Source organism: Antechinus flavipes, chromosome 2 (assembly GCF_016432865.1).
Source record: "Antechinus flavipes isolate AdamAnt ecotype Samford, QLD, Australia chromosome 2, AdamAnt_v2, whole genome shotgun sequence".
Lineage (NCBI taxonomy): Eukaryota > Metazoa > Chordata > Mammalia > Dasyuromorphia > Dasyuridae > Antechinus > Antechinus flavipes.
In genome coordinates, this window is record NC_067399.1 from 82,454,060 (window position 1) to 82,472,520 (window position 18,461).

Here is an 18,461-nt window from a genome sequence, read left to right on the forward strand (position 1 = left end):
TCAAAAAAAATTGGAACTATGCTCCAAAAGTCACCAAATTCTACATACTCTTTGACCTAGTCAAAAAGAGAGAAAATGAACTCTTAGGTACAAAAATATTTATCATAGCACTTTTTCTTATAACAAAGAATTGGAATATAGCAGGTACTTATCAATTGAGAAGTGATAGAACAAATTATAGCATAAGAAATTAATGGAACTTCATTCTGCTCTAAAAAATGATGAAAAAGTTATTCAGAGAAAGTCAGGAAGACTTGTATAATCTGGAGCTTAAGCCTATTTGAGTAAGACTCTCCTAAAGATAAGAGAATTATTACTTGATGTTCCATACCTGCATAAGAGGCAGAGTTGAATAGAGCTAAGGTTAGGAGAGAATTTACCTTCTTCTGGTTTCCAGCTTCAAGACAGAATATCTGCAGCACCAGTTTCTCTTCAAGGAAAGCTCTTGGAAGGAAAAGGAACACTATTATCACACTGAGAAGGGAACTCGGGAAAATTTTCTATTCAATGAAATCTGAGCAGAGTAGAGATATTCTTCATGGTTCCCTGTGGGCCACATATAGTCATACTCACGTGGATACATATAACCTGCATGGGAAATACATGCCTTATATTTGTATAAATTGGTATAAAATAGAACAACTTAAATCAGAACTATATTATAAAAGAAAACACCTCTGAAAGAATTAAGAGTCATGATGTATACAAAGACCAATGACATCTCCAAAAGATTCCTGATTCATGCTACCTAACTCTTGAAAGAGAGGCAATGGAATGAAGGTACAGAATGAAACATTTTCAGGATTGTTTTACGTTGCTATGCTTTTCTGTTATAAGAGAAGGCTTTTATTTTCTTTAGAGAAGAAAACTGAGAGGACTAAAGGAGTAGAAGAGTAATAATCTTAAAAAGGGAGAAGAAAGGAAAGAGATTTCACTTAAAAAATAAGCTGCAAAAGATGTCAATAGAACATTGTTAAAACTACCTTATTAGATTAGAAACTTGCATAAAAATTAAGCCATATTGCTATATAATTTCATAGAAAGTCTTCTTTTTCTGTTCTTTGTATAAGGAAATCTTCACGTTAGTATTTGTCAAATTCATATTAATAAAAAGGAAAATATAAAACAAAAGAACTGCTATCAGCAGCTTAAAGATCAGAATGATTTGATCTTGTTTAAAGAATTTTTTAAAATACTATGTAGGGAGAAAGAAAATTGAAGAAGATAGATGAGACAATACTAATATTGTAAATTCTGTTTTCTCTTTCAAAGAGGTCTTTGAACTAGAAAGGGCAGAACAAAAATGGTCAAAGGAATCATATCAAAGATAAATAGGGAGTGGTATATTTCCTTGGATAATGAAAAAAACAGATAGATATGATTAGTGAGTTACCATTAGGGATCTTTGAACAATTGTAAATGTACAAAAGATATCTCAAAACTGGAAAGGGATAGCATCACAATTTTTGGAAAAAAAAAGGAAAACAATGGAGTCTACAAATTATAAGCCAGTGTTCTTGACTTTGATTCATGGCAAAATTCTGAATAATAATACATGATTAACAAAAAAGATGCAAAAACAATTGGTGATCATAAAGAGACAGCATTACTTCTTCTTTTTTTTTTTTTTTTTTTTTTTTGCTGAGGCAATCAGGGTTAAGTGACTTGCTCAGGGTCACACAGCTAGGAAGTGTTAAGTGTCTGAGGTCAGATTTGAACTCAGGTCTTCCTGACTTCAGGGCTGGTGCTCTATCCACTGCACCACCTAGCTGCCCCAGCATTACTTCCTTAAAAACAAATCTGCCAAACTAATCTCATTCCCTCCTTGGAGTTACTAGGCTGGTAAATACTACAGATAAAATTTACATTTTAGTAAAGCATTTAACAAAGTCATTTTTTATGAACAGAGCTGAGAGATGCAAGTTAGACAATAGTACAGTTAGACTGACTCAGAACTGCTTGAATGGTTAAAACAAAACAGTAATTATTAATGGTTCATTATCAACTTGGAAGGAAATCTTTAATGGAACAAAAGAAATTTTAATTTTATCAGTATTCTGGATAATGCATAAGTGACTTACATATCAAATTTTCAAAAAAAAAAAAAATGAAAAGGGCTAACCAGCCCATTTGATGACAAGATCCAAAAATATTCTATTAGGCTATAATATTAGGTCAAATCTAATAAGATTAAATTTAATAAGCTCATGAGTACACAATGGGAAAATGTGACAAGACAGAATTTTGTCTGAAAAAGAGCATGTTCTTCACTAAAAAATTTCTTCCATATATGTATAGAAGAATTGCACATGTTTAACATATATTGGATCACTTGCCATCTAAGGGAGGGGGCGAGAGAAAGGAAGGAAAAAATTAGAACACAAGGTTTTGTAAGGGCTAATGTTGAAAATTATCCATATTTTGAAAATTAAAAAAAACTTTAATTAATTTTTTTTTAAAGTAAAAAATTCCTTCCACAAATGAAATCAAGGGTCTACACAAAAAGTCAACTATGGAAACAATGTAGTATACTGGGCTAAAAGTCAAAAGAACCAAGTCCAAATCCTGCTTGGGTTTTCTATGACCTTTGTGACTCTGGACAGGTTATTTCACCTCTCTTATTCCAGTTTTCCCCTCTGTAAAATGGGAGATTTGAGTTAGATAAATTCAAAGATTCCTGTTAACTCTAAAAAGGTTCTTGATTCTATAAGCATTTAGCATAATAAAAGTCCAGCATGAGTCAACAGTGTAATATGACAATAGAAAAACTAACATCATTTTAGACTGCATGCATTAGGCTGTATTAGTGTGCCTTGAGCTCAAGAGGTAACAAAACCAATGTATTTGATCATGATCAAACTACATCTTGGAGTATTGTGCCCTGTTCTAGGTGCCGCAGGTTAGGAGAGAAACAAGGATGGTGAAAGAACTTGAAATCCTGCCATATGATGATTGATTGAAGGAACTGAGAAGACATAAAGGGGAATAAGATATCTGTGTTCAGGTATTTGAAGAATTGTGGAAGAATTAAGTTTGCTTTGTGCATCTCCAGATAGTAGGACTAGGGCTATGGATAGAAGTGTAGAGATGCAGATTTAAGCTTGATATGAGAGAAAACTACCTAATGATTAGCCAAAAGTATAACAGGCCAACTCAGGAGAAAGTTTCCAAACAAAGTTCTGATACGGTTGAGTAGACATTTATTCATTATGTTTATCTGTGGTTATTAGTTGGACTAAATGGCATCTGTGATCCTTTCCAACTATGAGAATCTTATTATTCTGTGAAAGAATCACCACTATATGTGGACATAAATATTTCAGTTACTTATATGAAGAAGATGATACTATAAGAAAATGAAGTCTGGTCAAGCAACTGGATCAAACAAAATACCTGAAACATTTTTCACAGGAAATTTCACAATTTTGAAAGCATGAATGAGTTAATTTTAAAGATATCTGAAAGAACAAAAGACTCAAAATCATTAGGAAATTAGCTAAGTGGCACAATGGAGAGAGTGTCTGGCGAAGAGCTAGAAAAAACTTCCTGAGTACAACTCTATCCTAAAACACTAAGAGAGTGACACTGGGCAAATTGCTTGTAAAATGAGTTAGAAAAGGAAATGGCAAACCATTCCACTATCTTCCAAGAAAATCCGAAACAGGATCACTCAGAGTCGGACACAATTGAAAACATCAGAAATTACCAAAAATTGGCAATCAAAAGTATGTCAAAAACTACCAGCTAATATAATTATAGTCTTTTTTTTTTCATAAAATCTGGGAATGTCCTACACACCTATCAAGAATATCTTAGATAATAAAAGATAGGAAGAGACAGACTTTGGCAAAAAGTTTTTACAGCAATCCACATCTTCAAAGTAACACAATCAATAGAAAAGCTACAGAGAACACAAGATTCAGCAGTTTATCACTGATTATAAAAAGAAATTGACACGAGCAAAATGCACCTTAAAAGTTTTCATCCAAGTTGGTATCTGCCCATGAATGTTGATTTTTTTATACAATCAGAAGTGGTCAGATGACTTTGCATTGGTTATGTTATAGAAGCTATTCTTATATAGCTATGCATCCCTATAAAACACTACAGAGAATTGAATAAAAAGTTTCAGAGGTAATTACTTAATGTTTTTCTGATTATTACTGTTAAACATGTCATAAAACAGGAAGATATAAATTTACCAAAGGTGTTTGCTACTATAATGAGGGGTGTTAAATTTAGAACCCAAATGGAAGTTATTCCCTACAAACACTCCTATTTGTGGATGATAATGTGCTGATTGCAGCAAACCCTGAATACTATAGGACATGCTCAATGAGAAGGCTTAAAAGAGATTGGTTTAATAAATCCATGCAGGAAAAACCGAATAGATAAACAATACTTTTCATACAGACTTTGACATGATTGGACAACTATTTCTCATAGGCTTTACAGATTAACCATGAACTGGATCTAGAATATTGGACAGCAAACTGGATCCTTGCAAGACTATGCAATGTATTTAGTTGCTTTCAATTTACTTCCATCTTTTAAAAAAAATTAATGTTAACCTGCTTGTGGAACACTGCAATGAATTGAATGGAAAAGAAATACTGGAAAAATTCATAGTGAGTTTTATTAGACCATAACACAGTAAAACAAGGAGTTATGAAGTAGAATTCAAAATATATTAAAAAATGCATGAACATTAAAGAAGATTGGCTTTTCACATGGTTAGAGTACATGTTCATAAATGGCACATGATATGGATGAGTTGTGATCTTCATTATTGGTGTTCATATCTATAATGACAAAGAGGTCAGATCCATCTGAATAGTTTAATATTTTACAATAATAGGAAATATCTGTAACTCATGTAACACCACAATCTCCAAATTGCCAGTCAAATTCCAAACACCAGTGTAGACAGATATGGTGAATATAAGTGCCTTGCATCATATATTTTATGACTTGCATAGAAGAAATGGCATAAAATATACCATTCATGAAATGTATGATAAGGAAATAAGGTAGTGAAAGTGACCAGATAGATTACTGACCATATTGTAGAGGGGATTCTTGTTTAGGTATTGTTTAGAATAAAAGATGATTAGAGTCTCTTCTAATTCTGAGATTCCATCATGATGAAGGAGGAACCATAGTGGGAGAGTTAAGTATTGCATTTAATGCCCTCAGAATATTAAAATACTTAGAGACTTCCAGAATTATGATTGCTCTCCTGAAAGAAATTCATGAGAGGACATAGACAAGAATCACAGAGAAGGTAAAAGTATATGAATAATTCTCAAAAGAAAAATTTCAAACAACTATATGAAAGTTTGCACCAAATTATTAATAAGAAAAGTGCAAATCACAACTCTTGAGTTTTACCTTATACTCAACAAATTCGCAAAAATAATAGCCAATAGAAATAGTTGATTTCAAATAGTTTGACTTCAGAGAAGTCAAAATAACTATTAATGGAGCTGTGAATTGTACCCATCACCTTTTGTAATTTGAAATTATGATTTAAAAAGAAATTAAAATGCCATGCTCTTTGGTCTAGATACTCCACTACTAAGACAAATACCCCAAGGAATTTAAAAATAAAAAGAAATACCAAAATATTCATAACAGCATTCTTTGAGGGAGCAAAGAACTGAAATCAAAATGCTCATCTGTTGGGGGAATGGCTGAATATACTCTGGATTCTCAGTATAGAATATTGCTGAAGTGTTAAATGATAAATAACAAATGTTAAAAGCTCAGAGAAGCATGAGAAGACTGACGCAGACTGATCCAGAGTAAAACAAGCCAGACCAGAAAAATAATATGTACCACTTAACCACCTTGGCACTTACTTCCTTAAAGTGGGATATGTCACACTTCACCCTAGGGTTCTCCAGTACTTTAAAAGGGATTGTAGTATCAAGGCTTTCTGCAAATGGCTCTAGTCTCCACCAATTGTGTTCCTTCAACTATAGGGATAGGTCTTCTGCTCCCCAGTTCCATTACAATAGAATTAGCTTTTAGAAAGAAATATTTATTTCAAAGTTATAATGATAAACTTATTCCCTAACACATATGACATAATTCCTCCCTCTCCTCACCTCTGCCCCAATCTCTGGGCAGGGGTAGGGAATGAAAGTTATAGTTTAGCTCAGTTTCTATATAGCACAATAACCCCACTTTCAATTCCAATCCCTCTCCCCAACCCTTTATGCTCAAATCCCAGGTACCTTGACTTCACTGGATTTTCTTGCCAGAGTAGTTAGCTATATCATCCTGTTTATATGTAATCCTAGCTCCAAGATTGCCATATCTTGAACATAGAGTTTCTGGAGAATCACCATGGCACCCAGAATTGAGAAACACAAATAAGACAGAACAGAAATTCCAAGCTCATTTTTCAGAGCTGAGATAAAAGAAGGAAGGTATGCCTTACTTAGGTTGAGTTCATGTCTCCCATTTGGTGAGTGAACTATGATCTTCACCTTCAGAATGCAGCAAGAAAAAAGAGAGATGATTATAGTCTGGCAGTTTTTAAAGATAGAGCAAGAAATCAGCTTTTTCTAGCCTTGTGTATATAATCTATATATGTATTTAAAAACTCTAAGAGCCCCTTATTGGTTCTTTACCTCTTTAAGGTAAGCCAATTAAAGTAAGTCAATAAATTATTAGTTTCTCTGCTTTGGGGCAAGCATAGCTTTAGCAGATGCCTGAATAATTGAAATTTTCTTTTTTGGAGAGAGCCATCTCCATCCAGAAAAAGGACTTTGGGGACTGAATGAGAGTCACAACATAGTATTTTCACCTTTTTTGTTGTTCTTGTTTGTTTGGGGTTTTTTTCTTTCTCATTTTTTTATCTGATTTTTCTTACGTAGCATGATAATGTGGAAATGTATAGAAAAATTGCACATATTTAACATATATTGGATTATTTGCTGTTTAGGGGAGAAGATTGGGGAGAGGGGAGGGAAAAAAATTTGGAACACAGGATTTTACTAGGGTGAATGTTGAAAACTATCTTTGCATGTATTTTGAAAATAAAATCTATCATTAAAAAAGAAATATTCTTTCACTATTAAAACATTTTTCCTGCTTAGCTTGTATGAAGTGTTTACCAAACGTCTCTATTCTTTCTTTCCAGACAATCTATGGTATACTTAGATTATATACAACTACTATTTCTGTTTCCATTGGTTTTTATCCAAATGTTTTCCACCATGCTTTTTCACTCTGGTTCTTGAATTTCCTCATATAAATATATTTTATATAATAATGTGACACCCCCATCTTCACATAACATCTTTATCTTATTTTTTTAAAAATCATGCCATGTGGAATCATATTCCAATCATGGACCTAATCCCCTTGATATCTATTTCAAATTTCTATTTACCATAGGTTCTATACATCACTCTGATTTTCATCCATATTTTTTGCATTTGTGTATAATGAATGAGTTTTTAACCCTAAGAGGTCTGTGAACTTGGATAGAAAAAAATACCCTCATTTTCACTATCCATTAACTAAAATCTCCTTAAATTGTGAGTAACTGAATATAGGGATTGTGGAATTATGATTTATTATCAGTAAATGTTTGTAACGATACCTATTTTACATATCTATATACTGAGCTCACATAAAAATTTTTGCAGGAAAAATTGAATTTTTCCAAGTGAAAAAAGTTTAAGAAACCTTACTCTAACTGAAGCAGCATTAAATTCAAATATAAATTTTTTTATAAATTGAGAAGAGTTTTATAGGTTTCATCAGACAAACCACGGGGTTAAAGTACAAAAATGTTTTAGATCTCTTGGTGTATGAACAGCTGAAGTCATGGCATTTCTTGTTGGCTTTGTTAGGGAATTTTTATTCAGAACATCTTTTCTGCTCCATCTTACAATGTAGTTTCAGCTTGATGGTCATAAACAGGAAGTTTTCCTACCTACTTCTTTGTTTCCCCAATATCTACCATAGTGTGTATAATTAGCACTTAATAAATGTTTGTTTGACATAATTCTTCTAAAAAGTATAGTCTTATAATTAATTCAAATATTATTTTCTTACCACTCATTCAAGCCCTTGTAAATTGCTTTTTGTTTCCACTTATCTTCTGAATGTCAACCTTACTTTAAAGACATCCATAACCTTCCAATTACCAAAGCCATTTTTTCCCCTTAGTCATCATTCGATGATCTTTCCAACAGCATGTAACTGTTGACCATTCTTTATTTTCTTGGTACTGTTTATTCTCTTGTTTACCCTGAAGCTACTCTTCTTTCTTTTTTTAACTTCTCTTGCATCTGTCTTCCTGTTTTGTTTATGCCCTAGGCACTTGCTGTCTGACCCTATTTTCTGCCTGCTCAAATCCAGCCCTGTCCTCCCATGATGTGCCCCATGTTTTCAAAATGTCCTTTCACTCTTTTCCTACACCCTATTCTAATTCTTTGAATGAAGCTGGGGCATCTTAATTAAGTTAATACACACTTAGGATTTAATTAAAAGTCTTAATCTTAATTCCAGAAGAAATTTCCCCATTAATAACACATTGAAGTTATTCATCAGTTTGTTTTACCTCCATGGATACATTACACTTTCCCTTCCTGTCTTTTTCCATGAAACAAGAATTAAAAATTGCTAATACTTTCCCAGATCCAAATACTTGGAGATTACTATGTCCATCATTTAGTAGATCCTGAATCCCCCAGTTGCCAAAAGGAATCCCTGGCATAGCTAAAACTAGAGAGAGAAGCTAGGCAACCCAAGAGTGTAGTATACAAAGAGATGAAATAAGGGATACTATTACGAATACTTTATACATGAACAGATATTTAATGCCAGAGCATTCTACTGTGAATGGCATAGAAATATTTGTCAAATGTGTTTGAGCTTCCAGATTTCCCACTGGCTATATTCTTAAACAACTGTTTCTTCCTCTCTTCATCCTATTCTGCCAATCGAGTAAAACTAGCATGCTGAGTCTACAAAGGACAGAACAGTTAGCAGTAGCAAATTTAGATATCTTACTAGTCCTCGATATAGTTTGGATTAGGAAGCTCTAAGATGGTCCATTGCCACAGAACTGTTTAGTTTGACTATTTTTATAATCATTTACACAATTTATTTGTCAAATATGTCTAGTAGGATCCATGACTATATCATTAATCAAATTAACTTTATCCTAAGTTTTACTTAATTTTAACACTAAACTACCATGTCTAATGCTTTTATAAGCAGTTGTCTGCTCACAACTTTTTTTAAAAATTGAAGGAGCTGCATAATATTGCATATACCAAGGCACAAAAACATTAGCTTGCATCTATTATACAGTAGTAACTAAGAAAATTAAAAATAATATGTACATTAAATCCTTTACAAGGAATATCAGTATGTCATTGCCTTAAGATCAGATGGGGCCTGGGAGGCCTGGTAGTGATGAAGCAATCACTAAACCTATCAATCCTGCCTAACTTGCATTTGAAATTGCTAGAAATGTCTAAGGGAGCCCTCTTCTGAGATAGATTGGAGAATCTTGGGTCTGTGGGTTAAAATTTGTACTCCGCTTGATTTCCCTCAACATAAAAATCATTTTAAGGCAATCTAGAGAATTATTCTCCATCCCCAACTCCCTAGTAGAATTTTGTGGTCTGGTCTTTAAGAGTTGAGCTTTTGTTTAACACAGAGTAATTGAATAACTGAAGAACAGTTTTCTTTTTTTCATATGATGCTACTTTATCACAACTTAAATAACAGTACATTTGAATATGGTATCTGTTTTACATACAATTTCCTTGCCATAAACTGATTTTAAAACTGATTATTAAAGGTTAAAATGGATACAAGATGTGGAGAACAGTTATTATGTAGAAAGAGAAAAGGGGAGTTCTTTTTGCAAGGTTCAGGCTTAATGTACAATTACAACACATTTCTGTATAGAATGGTTAATTTGCTTCCAAAAAGCACTGATTATAGAAGACAATACTATGAAAACTATAGCCCATGTGAACTGTAAGGTCTGACAAAAGCAATTTATCTGAACTGAAACTCAACCCAATTCTCTCTGCCTCAGTCTTTTGCCTCTTTTCTTCCCTGTAGCTGGTGGCTTCTAGTTCCACTTTACTATCTATCTGTGTGACTTCTTTTTTTTTTTTTTTTTCTCTTTTCTTGTAAAAGTGCCAATCAAATTGCATTACCCAACTATCTGAATTCTTGTTTTTAAAAATTCTATTTTTATTGAAACAGCAACAACTTGAAGATTTCAATATTGATCTGAACCCTGTACTGAACATTGGTCACTTTCTCATTGCTCAGGAAAGAAGAAGCAATTTGTTTTCAACTACATCATTGCACTCCATATACGTTATATATCTTCTCCAGAGTGGAAAACAAATATGGCATTTCCTAGAATTGTAATGGAAAGTGAGGAGGAGGACCATTTTGAAGATGCCTTTGAAGAAATTCCAGTACCAACATCAATCGACCTTCCTTCATCCATAGAAGAAAGTACGATAGGATTGTATTTATTTCTAAGTAATAAATTCTCAGAAGCTATGGATTCACTTCGTCCGTTATATAATAAAAGCATGTACCATGCCCTTATCTATGGCATTATTGTGGTTCTTAGGGCCTTCCTGACTTTAAATCCACAAGATATACAAATGGCAAACACCACAATGAATGAAGTTTTGAAAACTTGTGAAAAATTCAGAAAAAAAACCTCAATGATTAGTTCGCTGTCTCGTCTAATTTATAAAAAAGGAATAAGCATAGTTAAGGAAGAAGAATTTCATGCAGAACTCTGCTATGCTCAAAGTTTATCCCTGAAAGCATCTTTGATACTTTTACAAGAAGAAAATATGTTTAGTTTTCTCAAATCTGGAATTAATTTTGGGCTAAGTTATCAAATATATAGAGATTGTCAAGAGCTATTTTTACATTTACCAAACTACCAAAGCAAAACCCAGAAACATTTGGCTGGAGGAATAAAATTTGGAATTGGAATATTCAATTTGATAACAGCACTGGTACCACCTAAGGTTCTTTCACTATTGAATTTTGTTGGTTATCCTGGCAATTTGGAATTAGGTCTCACTTCACTCTATGAAGGTGCATTATCTTCCAGTATTAACAACATACTATGTTTGTTAACCTTGTTCCTATATTATAGTTACATCTCTGTAACTCTTGGCACTGGAAAGGAAAAGAAGCATAATTTAGAAGCTCTCCTTTTAAGTTATCTCAGGAAGTTTCCAAACTGTGTCTTCCTTGTTTTTTGTTATGGACGCTTAAACATGCTAAAAGGGAATTTTGACTATGCAGAGTTAAAACTTCAACAATGCATTTTTTTACAAAATGAATGGCAGCAACTTCATCACTTCTGCTACTGGGAACTTATGTGGTGCTACATTTTCCAGCAGGAATGGCGTTCTGCTTACCACTATGCAGACCTACTCTGTCAACATAGCAAATGGTCCAAAGCTTCCTACACATTCAACAAAGCTATCATTTTGACCATGCTTCCTGCTGAATTTGTGAACTCAGTAGGTGAGGATATAACATCTTTATTTTTAAAAGTAGACAGCCTAAAAATCAAAATTTTAGGGCATTCTCTCCCAGTGGAAAACTTTGCTGCTTTGAAATCCCAACGCTATAGTGGTACTACCTCCTGGCATACAGCACAACCTGTTCTGGAGCTTATGTATATCTGGAGTGGCTTCCGAATTATTAGAAAAAGACAAGACCTCCTTTCACTCTGGCTAGTACTGATTGAAAAAGAAGAGACAGTTTTACCAGAAGAACAAAACGAAGATTATCAAATAGATGACAAGTGTTTGGTATATTTACTAAAAGGTCTATGCCTAAAATATCTAGGCAAATACTGGAGAGCTGAGCTATACTTTAACCGTGTTATTACAAATGAAAAAATGATCAAGTTTGATACCTATTTGGTACCATATGCATACTATGAGCTGGGATTACTTCAGTATCAACAAGGAAATAAGAATACAGCAATAAGAACCCTAAAGTATATTAAAAACTTTAAAGACTTTTCCATGGAGAGCAGATTACACTTTAGGGTTCATTTAGCCCTTCAGCAAATGACTAAAAACAAATGATTTTAAAATAAGTGGTGATTTTATTCCACATAAATGTAATATCTAAAATAAACAAGATGCCATTAACAAAAAAAAAAAAAAAAAATCAGTTCTGTGTGGAAAGAATCCAAGAAAAGGTAGTTGCTAAAAGTATCTGAACAATATGTTAAGGTATCTAACATCACAGTAACCTCTTTTCAATAGCTATCAAATGCTTCAAAGGTTTAATTTAGCAAATAGAGTGATTTACATCCTTGAATAATAAAATGTAGAAGATTGATCTGGGGAGGTTAAAGGGATGAGATCATTGTTTAAATCATAACCTCCTGCTCCTAGCTGCCAAAAAGGCAACTAGATGGCTTAAAGCAAAGAGCCTGGGCCTGGAGTCAGGAAGACCTGCATTCAACATCGGCCTTAGACACCATCTAGCTGTGTGTTGCTGGGCAAGTCACTAAGCCTACTTGTCTTAATCCAGTGGAGAAGGAAATGGCAAACCATTCCAGGACCTTTGCTAAGAAAATTCCATGGACAATATAGTCCATAGGGTCACGAAGAGTTGGAAATGACTGAAACCACTGAACAATAACAACAACCTGGTGCCAGGCTCTTAGGATCTTAGTTTCTTTCTCATTGATTATTTGTCTCAGCATTAGGAAATAATTTGATTGGCTCAAGCTATTGTAAATGAGAATACTCCCTTTATATAGGGCCTATAAAAGAAAATATGAAGACCCTCTGGGCGAGAGAGAGAGAGAGAGAGAGAGAGAGAGAGAGAGAGAGAGAGAGAGAGAGAGAAAGAGAGAGGAGAGAGAAAGGAGAATGAGAGAGAAAAAGGGGAAAAAAAGGCAACTTTGTTTCCTAAGGTAGGAAGCGTATGGATTGGCTCAGCCCCTTAAGGTCTTTCCATTACCAGAAGTCAGCCCTGGAGAATTCTATGTGGTCAGTAGCAATAGTCCCCAAATTCCTATGTTTTAGAGCAGTGGTTCTCAAACTTTTGTTTTCAGTATTTTTATCCTATTAAAAATTATTGAGGATCTTTCCAAAGCGTTTTTGTTTATCTGGATTATATTTATAGACATTTACCATATTGGAAATAAAAACTATTTTTGAATTTGTAGATCCTCTAAAAAGGTTTCAGAGATCCCCAGGATTCTCTAAGCCATACTTTGAGAACCACTGTTTTAGAGGATTAAAATCCAGAGTCATCTGGGTCCAGTTGCCAGATACAGATCAAGACAAGGAGATGGCTCTAGATGCAATGGGAGACCTTGACCTTTTTAAGTTCCTAAATTCCTATGTTTTGGAGGATTAAAGAGAGTTCCAGAATACCAGTTTTTTTGAAAAATATTTAGAGTTCTGGGATCCAGACTCTTAAAAAGAGAAGGGGAGTTGCTTGATAACACATCTTAGAAAGAATATCCCAGGTCTTGTTTTTGGCCAGTCTCTCAGAAGAGAATGGACCAGAACTTAAGGATCCTTGCACCTGTTTTGTGACTCAGTCCACAAACATCACACCCTAGGGATCAAAGTATTCTTTTAGGTCTCTGGCATCAGTTCCTTCCAAGCAGGTCTGCTGGCTCTTTTAAAGGACAGTATAAGGGGGATAATTCTAATCTGTAACAGTCTGAGCCAGAAGAAACTTAAAACAATTTTCCTTCTCCACCACAAGTTACAAATGTATCAGTATTCAATTAGGGCACAGACCCTGTGGCATCCTTCCTCTCATTGAAGTGTTAATGGGTATGTCTCTGTCTTCCATGGGGAAATGCACACAAAGCCCTGAATCACAGGGTAATAGACATAGAGCTGGAAAGCCATCTAGTCCAGGTCCTATATTTGAATAGATTGGGAAACAAATCCAGGGAAGTTGTGACTCTTGGCCAAAATTACACAGGAAGAGGTGAGATTTTAACCAAGTTCTTTGACTTCAGAGCAGAGTGACTCCAGGTGTCCATCACACCATGCTGATATCTCTTTAACTTCAAGGGAGTTTAATCAAAGTCCTTTGATCATCTCTCCTCAGAAATATAAATGATCAAAAAGGGTTATAAAATATCCTAGTTCTTCCAAAAAGCTAGTAGTTTTCCAATTATATTGTATAAAATTCCTAAAATGCCTTTTATCAACATCTTAACTGGATGTTATATAAGATAAGATCTTTATGATAAGAAATAAGATAAGATAATAAGACCAAAGGATTCAAGTATTAGAGAAAAGCTTAATAATGCATATTGATAGACTGATTGAAAAAAAAAATCAAGGAATGTTTTAGCAAGATTTTTCAAAAAAAAAAAAAAAAGATGTTCTAAGTTGTATAGTTTTTGCTGGTTTTTCTTTTGAAAACTTTTTTTTTCCTTCTGTACATATCTAAAAGCCTTTTCCACAAAAGTTATTTATTATTGACATACCGATACAGGTATATAGAAAAATATTGGTAAATCCTTTTCACCATAGGGCACATTTGTAGAATTGCAATTTTTCTATAAAACACCAGAATAGTTGAAGTTTCCCATTCCTTTTTTCAAGGAAGGGAAAATAAGTAAAGAGAAAGGAAAGAATGAATAGGGCATAGAGAAAAGGAAAAGAGGATCTATGTAAGCGTACAACAAGACCTTTCCATTACATATAGCAAGTCCCAATTAGGACTTGCTATCTTCATTCTAAACATGGATGCATCTCTGCCTTCTCTATCTCTACTGAACCAAACTGAATTGAAGACTATCATAGTAGGGAAACCAGATTCACGGGATGTAGAGATGCAGGAGATCATAGAAATCTTCTAGTCTAATTCCTTCATTTTACCAATGAAGAAATGGAGGCCTAGAAAAGTAAAGTGACTTGCTTGCTTTGGTAGTAAATATAGAATCAAGACTTTGTCTTTACCTTTGCAGCATGTAGCTGCTCCTTGGCTAGGCCTGAATCTTCTGGATTGACGACTCTGTTGAGATCTACCATTTCTTCTGACAAAGTTGGTGATTAGAAAAGCCCACCTCCATGAAATACATGGGGAAGTTGTTTTGCTGCATCAATATGTCAAGATAATGGAGAAACATCATGATTTCCCAACATAAACCAGAGAAAGAACTTCAGTTTATCCCCTCTTGCATTTTCAGAAAATTTTCCTTGGTAAATTATCAAGAAATTGTTAGTGAATAACTGCTTATGTACCTCTCTTGACTCAGAAAAGATATCCTCTTAAAAGCCTTGTTGTCACTTACTTTGTCAGCACTAATTTTGAGTGATTCCTTATCTTTTCATCTTTCTAGCCATTGTTTTTTTAGGGTAGAAAAGTACTCTGCCTGTATTCCTTGTTTACTCTTTGTAGAATACTATTTGAATGAATAGTAAATGTATTAAGTTTTAGTAACTTTCCTAAAACATGGAGAATTCAGGAAGGATGGTTTTCTTCAACTTTAAGTTATATTCAATACATACAAGTTTAGTCAATAGCACTGACTCTGATGTTTTTACAATTTGTTACTTTTGACCATTTCTAGAAGCTAAAATAATATAATTCATAGCAATGGAATCTTTTTATATGCGATGTCAAAAAGCTTTCAGACAAGTCTCAAATTTGTCTTTTCTTTTTTTCTAATTACCACAATTTCATCATATGCCTCTATTATGTTAAAAGCTCAATTGATAAACAATTTCTTGACTGTGAAAGGGGAATTTTAGTGACAGCCATAGTTATTTATTGTAGTATTGATTTGATGATGTCACTCCTCTTCTTACAAATTTCCAATGGTATCTTATTTCGTACCTGAAGAAATTTAAATTGTGACCTTCAAGATTTTCCAAAATCAAGTCTCATCCAGCTAACTTTAACTCTAACACCACTCCCCAGCAAGTTCTCCATGTTCTAACTAGATAGTCCTCACTGGCTTCAAACATAACCTCATTACCAATTTTATGCCTTTGTTAATGTTGTCTCCCTTCTACTTATATATATATATATATCCAATATGTTTACGATCATCTCTTTCATAAGGCTTTCCATGACAACTAATTTGCAATGATGTCATAGGATCCTAGAATTTGGAGCAGGAAAATCTTAGATATTGCCTAGCCCAAACTCCTCTTTCTATAGAGAAGCAAATTGTGTTCCACAAAGAAATTACTTATCCAAGTTCATCTAAGTAGTAAAGTAAGGATTCAGATCCAGATTTTTTGACTTGGAATCCAGTGCTTTGGTACTTTACTACTATTTAATGAATGTTTAAATTTAATATGTTTAATTTTTTTTTTTTTGAGATTTCCATCATTGGGGACTGGCTAAACAAATTATGGAATATGATTGTGATGGAATACTATTGGCCTATAAGAAATGATGAAGGGGATGGATTAAAAAAAAAAAAAAAAAGCTGGATTTATATGATGTAGAGTGAAGTGAGAGGAACCAGAACATTGTGCACAGTAACAGCAAAATTATAATGATAATTAACTGTGAAAGACTTAGCTACTCTGATCAAAACAGTGATCCAGGACAATTCCAAAGGATTTATGATGAAAATGCTATGCACCTCCAGAGGAAGACTTGATAAACTCTGAGTAAAGATTGAAACATTTTTTCACTTTATTTTTCTTGTTTTGAGGGTAATATTGCTAATATGAAAATATGAAAATGTTTTATATAACAAATGGTATCTTATATTGCTTGTAAATGGGCAAGGAAGGGATTTGGAGAGAATTTGAAACTCAAAATTTTAAAAAATGAATGTTAATCTTTTTTTTTTTTAATTTCTTCCTTTTCTAAGTTTATAACAAAGAAAAAAGCCTTAGCATGCTTTTTGCAGTCTTTGGTCAAGTTATTGTCTGACTGCTGGTCATATATATATATATTATATATATATATATATATATATATATTATATATATATATATATATATATATATATATATAAATTAGGTAGGAAAGTAATTTTAGGGCAGTAATTAGGAAGTATTCATATTTGGAAGTACTTGTGTTAGATGTTGGGAACATAGACACAAAGAACTAGATAAAACATCTATTTTGGTGTTTCAGGAAGTGACTGGTGAATTAATCTTTCACTTTGCCTTGTGATTCTATGAGATCTAGTCAGTTTTATGATTTCTTGATAAGCTTTCTATTTGGTCAAGATTTTAAGAAATCCAGTGATTTTTTATTTTTTTTCCTTGATCAAATTATGAGATGTTTAATATTTTCACAGTGCTTTGATTTAAAATTTCTTATTGCCTCATGGAATTATTAATTTTTGTTGGTCCATTCTAATTTTCAAGCAGTGTTGTTTGTTTAAATTTTTGTATTTCTTGTGCTAAAATGTTAATTCTCTTTCAATTCTTCCTTCTATACCTTTCAATTTCCCCCACCTCTCATTTTTTCCAATTATTTTCACTATCATTCTCATTTTATTTATAAAATCACTTTTAGTTCTTTTTACGAGATTGTTGTTATATCTCTTCCAAGAATCCTAGTTTAACTTTTGAACTTGTATTGAAACAATGCTTTTTCTTTGAGGCTTTACTTGTAGATGTTTTGAACTCATTCTCTTTTTTTAAGTTTGTGTCTTGAAGGTCTCTGTAATCATAGTTCCTTATGGTGGGATTTTTTCCCCCTTGTTCTGTTCATTCATTCTTTGAATCATAACAATCTTTTTTTTTTAATTTCAGAAGTATTTTATTTTTCCAATTATATATAAAGATAGTTTTCAATATTCATTTTTGCAAGATTTTAGTTGCAGATTTTTTTTCTTCCTCTTTCCCTCCCTCCTCCCTCTCCCCAAGATAACAAGCATTTCAGAAATACGTTATGCATGCACAATCATTTTAAACATATTTCCATATTAGTCATGCTATGAAAAAGTTAAAACAAAAGGGAAAAAACAGAAGAAAAGGCAAACAACAATAACCACAAAAAGATGAAAATAGTGTGCTTTCATCCTCATTAACTCTCCATAGTTCTTCCTCTAGATGCAAATGGCATTTCTATTCCAAATCTATTGGAATTGTTTTGGATTAATGTATTGCTGAAAAAAGCTAAGACTGTCATAACTGATCATCACATAAACCTTGCTATTACTGTGTACAATGTTCTTCTTGTTCTTCTCACTTTACTCAGCATCAGTTCATGTAAGTCTTTTTAGGCCTTTTCTGAAATCAGCCTGTGAGAACTGGATGAAAATTTAGTTTCCACAGAAGTAACAAAACTTAAATTCTACATTTCTGTAAATGCAGAAAAATGAAACTTAAAATTAGAGAAATGAAACTGAAACCCTAAGAAATAAAACCTAAAAGTTAATCTGATAGGGAACAAAAGAAACAAAATTTATAGAGGAAAGCCATAAATTAGAAGAAACATGATTAGATGTAATTAGGGGT

The 18,461-nt window shown here is 33.2% G+C and overlaps 1 protein-coding gene across 6 annotated transcripts in view; it reads left to right on the forward strand.

Annotated features, from left to right (window-relative positions):
- The window catches only part of LOC127548000 (tetratricopeptide repeat protein 39B-like), a 30,078-nt gene extending 14,528 nt beyond the window's left edge, over positions 1–15,550 (forward strand). For 2 of the 6 annotated variants that reach the window (XM_051975142.1, XM_051975139.1), the window contains 2 exons: positions 2,891–3,004; positions 10,318–12,846. In XM_051975142.1, the coding sequence (XP_051831102.1) occupies positions 10,398–12,122 (1,725 nt within the window). In that variant the 5' untranslated portion in view covers positions 2,891–3,004; positions 10,318–10,397 and the 3' untranslated portion in view covers positions 12,123–12,846. Of the gene's footprint in view, positions 1–2,890; positions 3,005–10,248; positions 12,847–14,992 lie in introns of those variants that run through there. The other 4 variants (XM_051975141.1, XM_051975144.1, XR_007950303.1 and 1 more) reach the window with 3 other exon arrangements.
- The last annotated feature ends 2,911 nt before the right edge of the window (positions 15,551–18,461 follow it).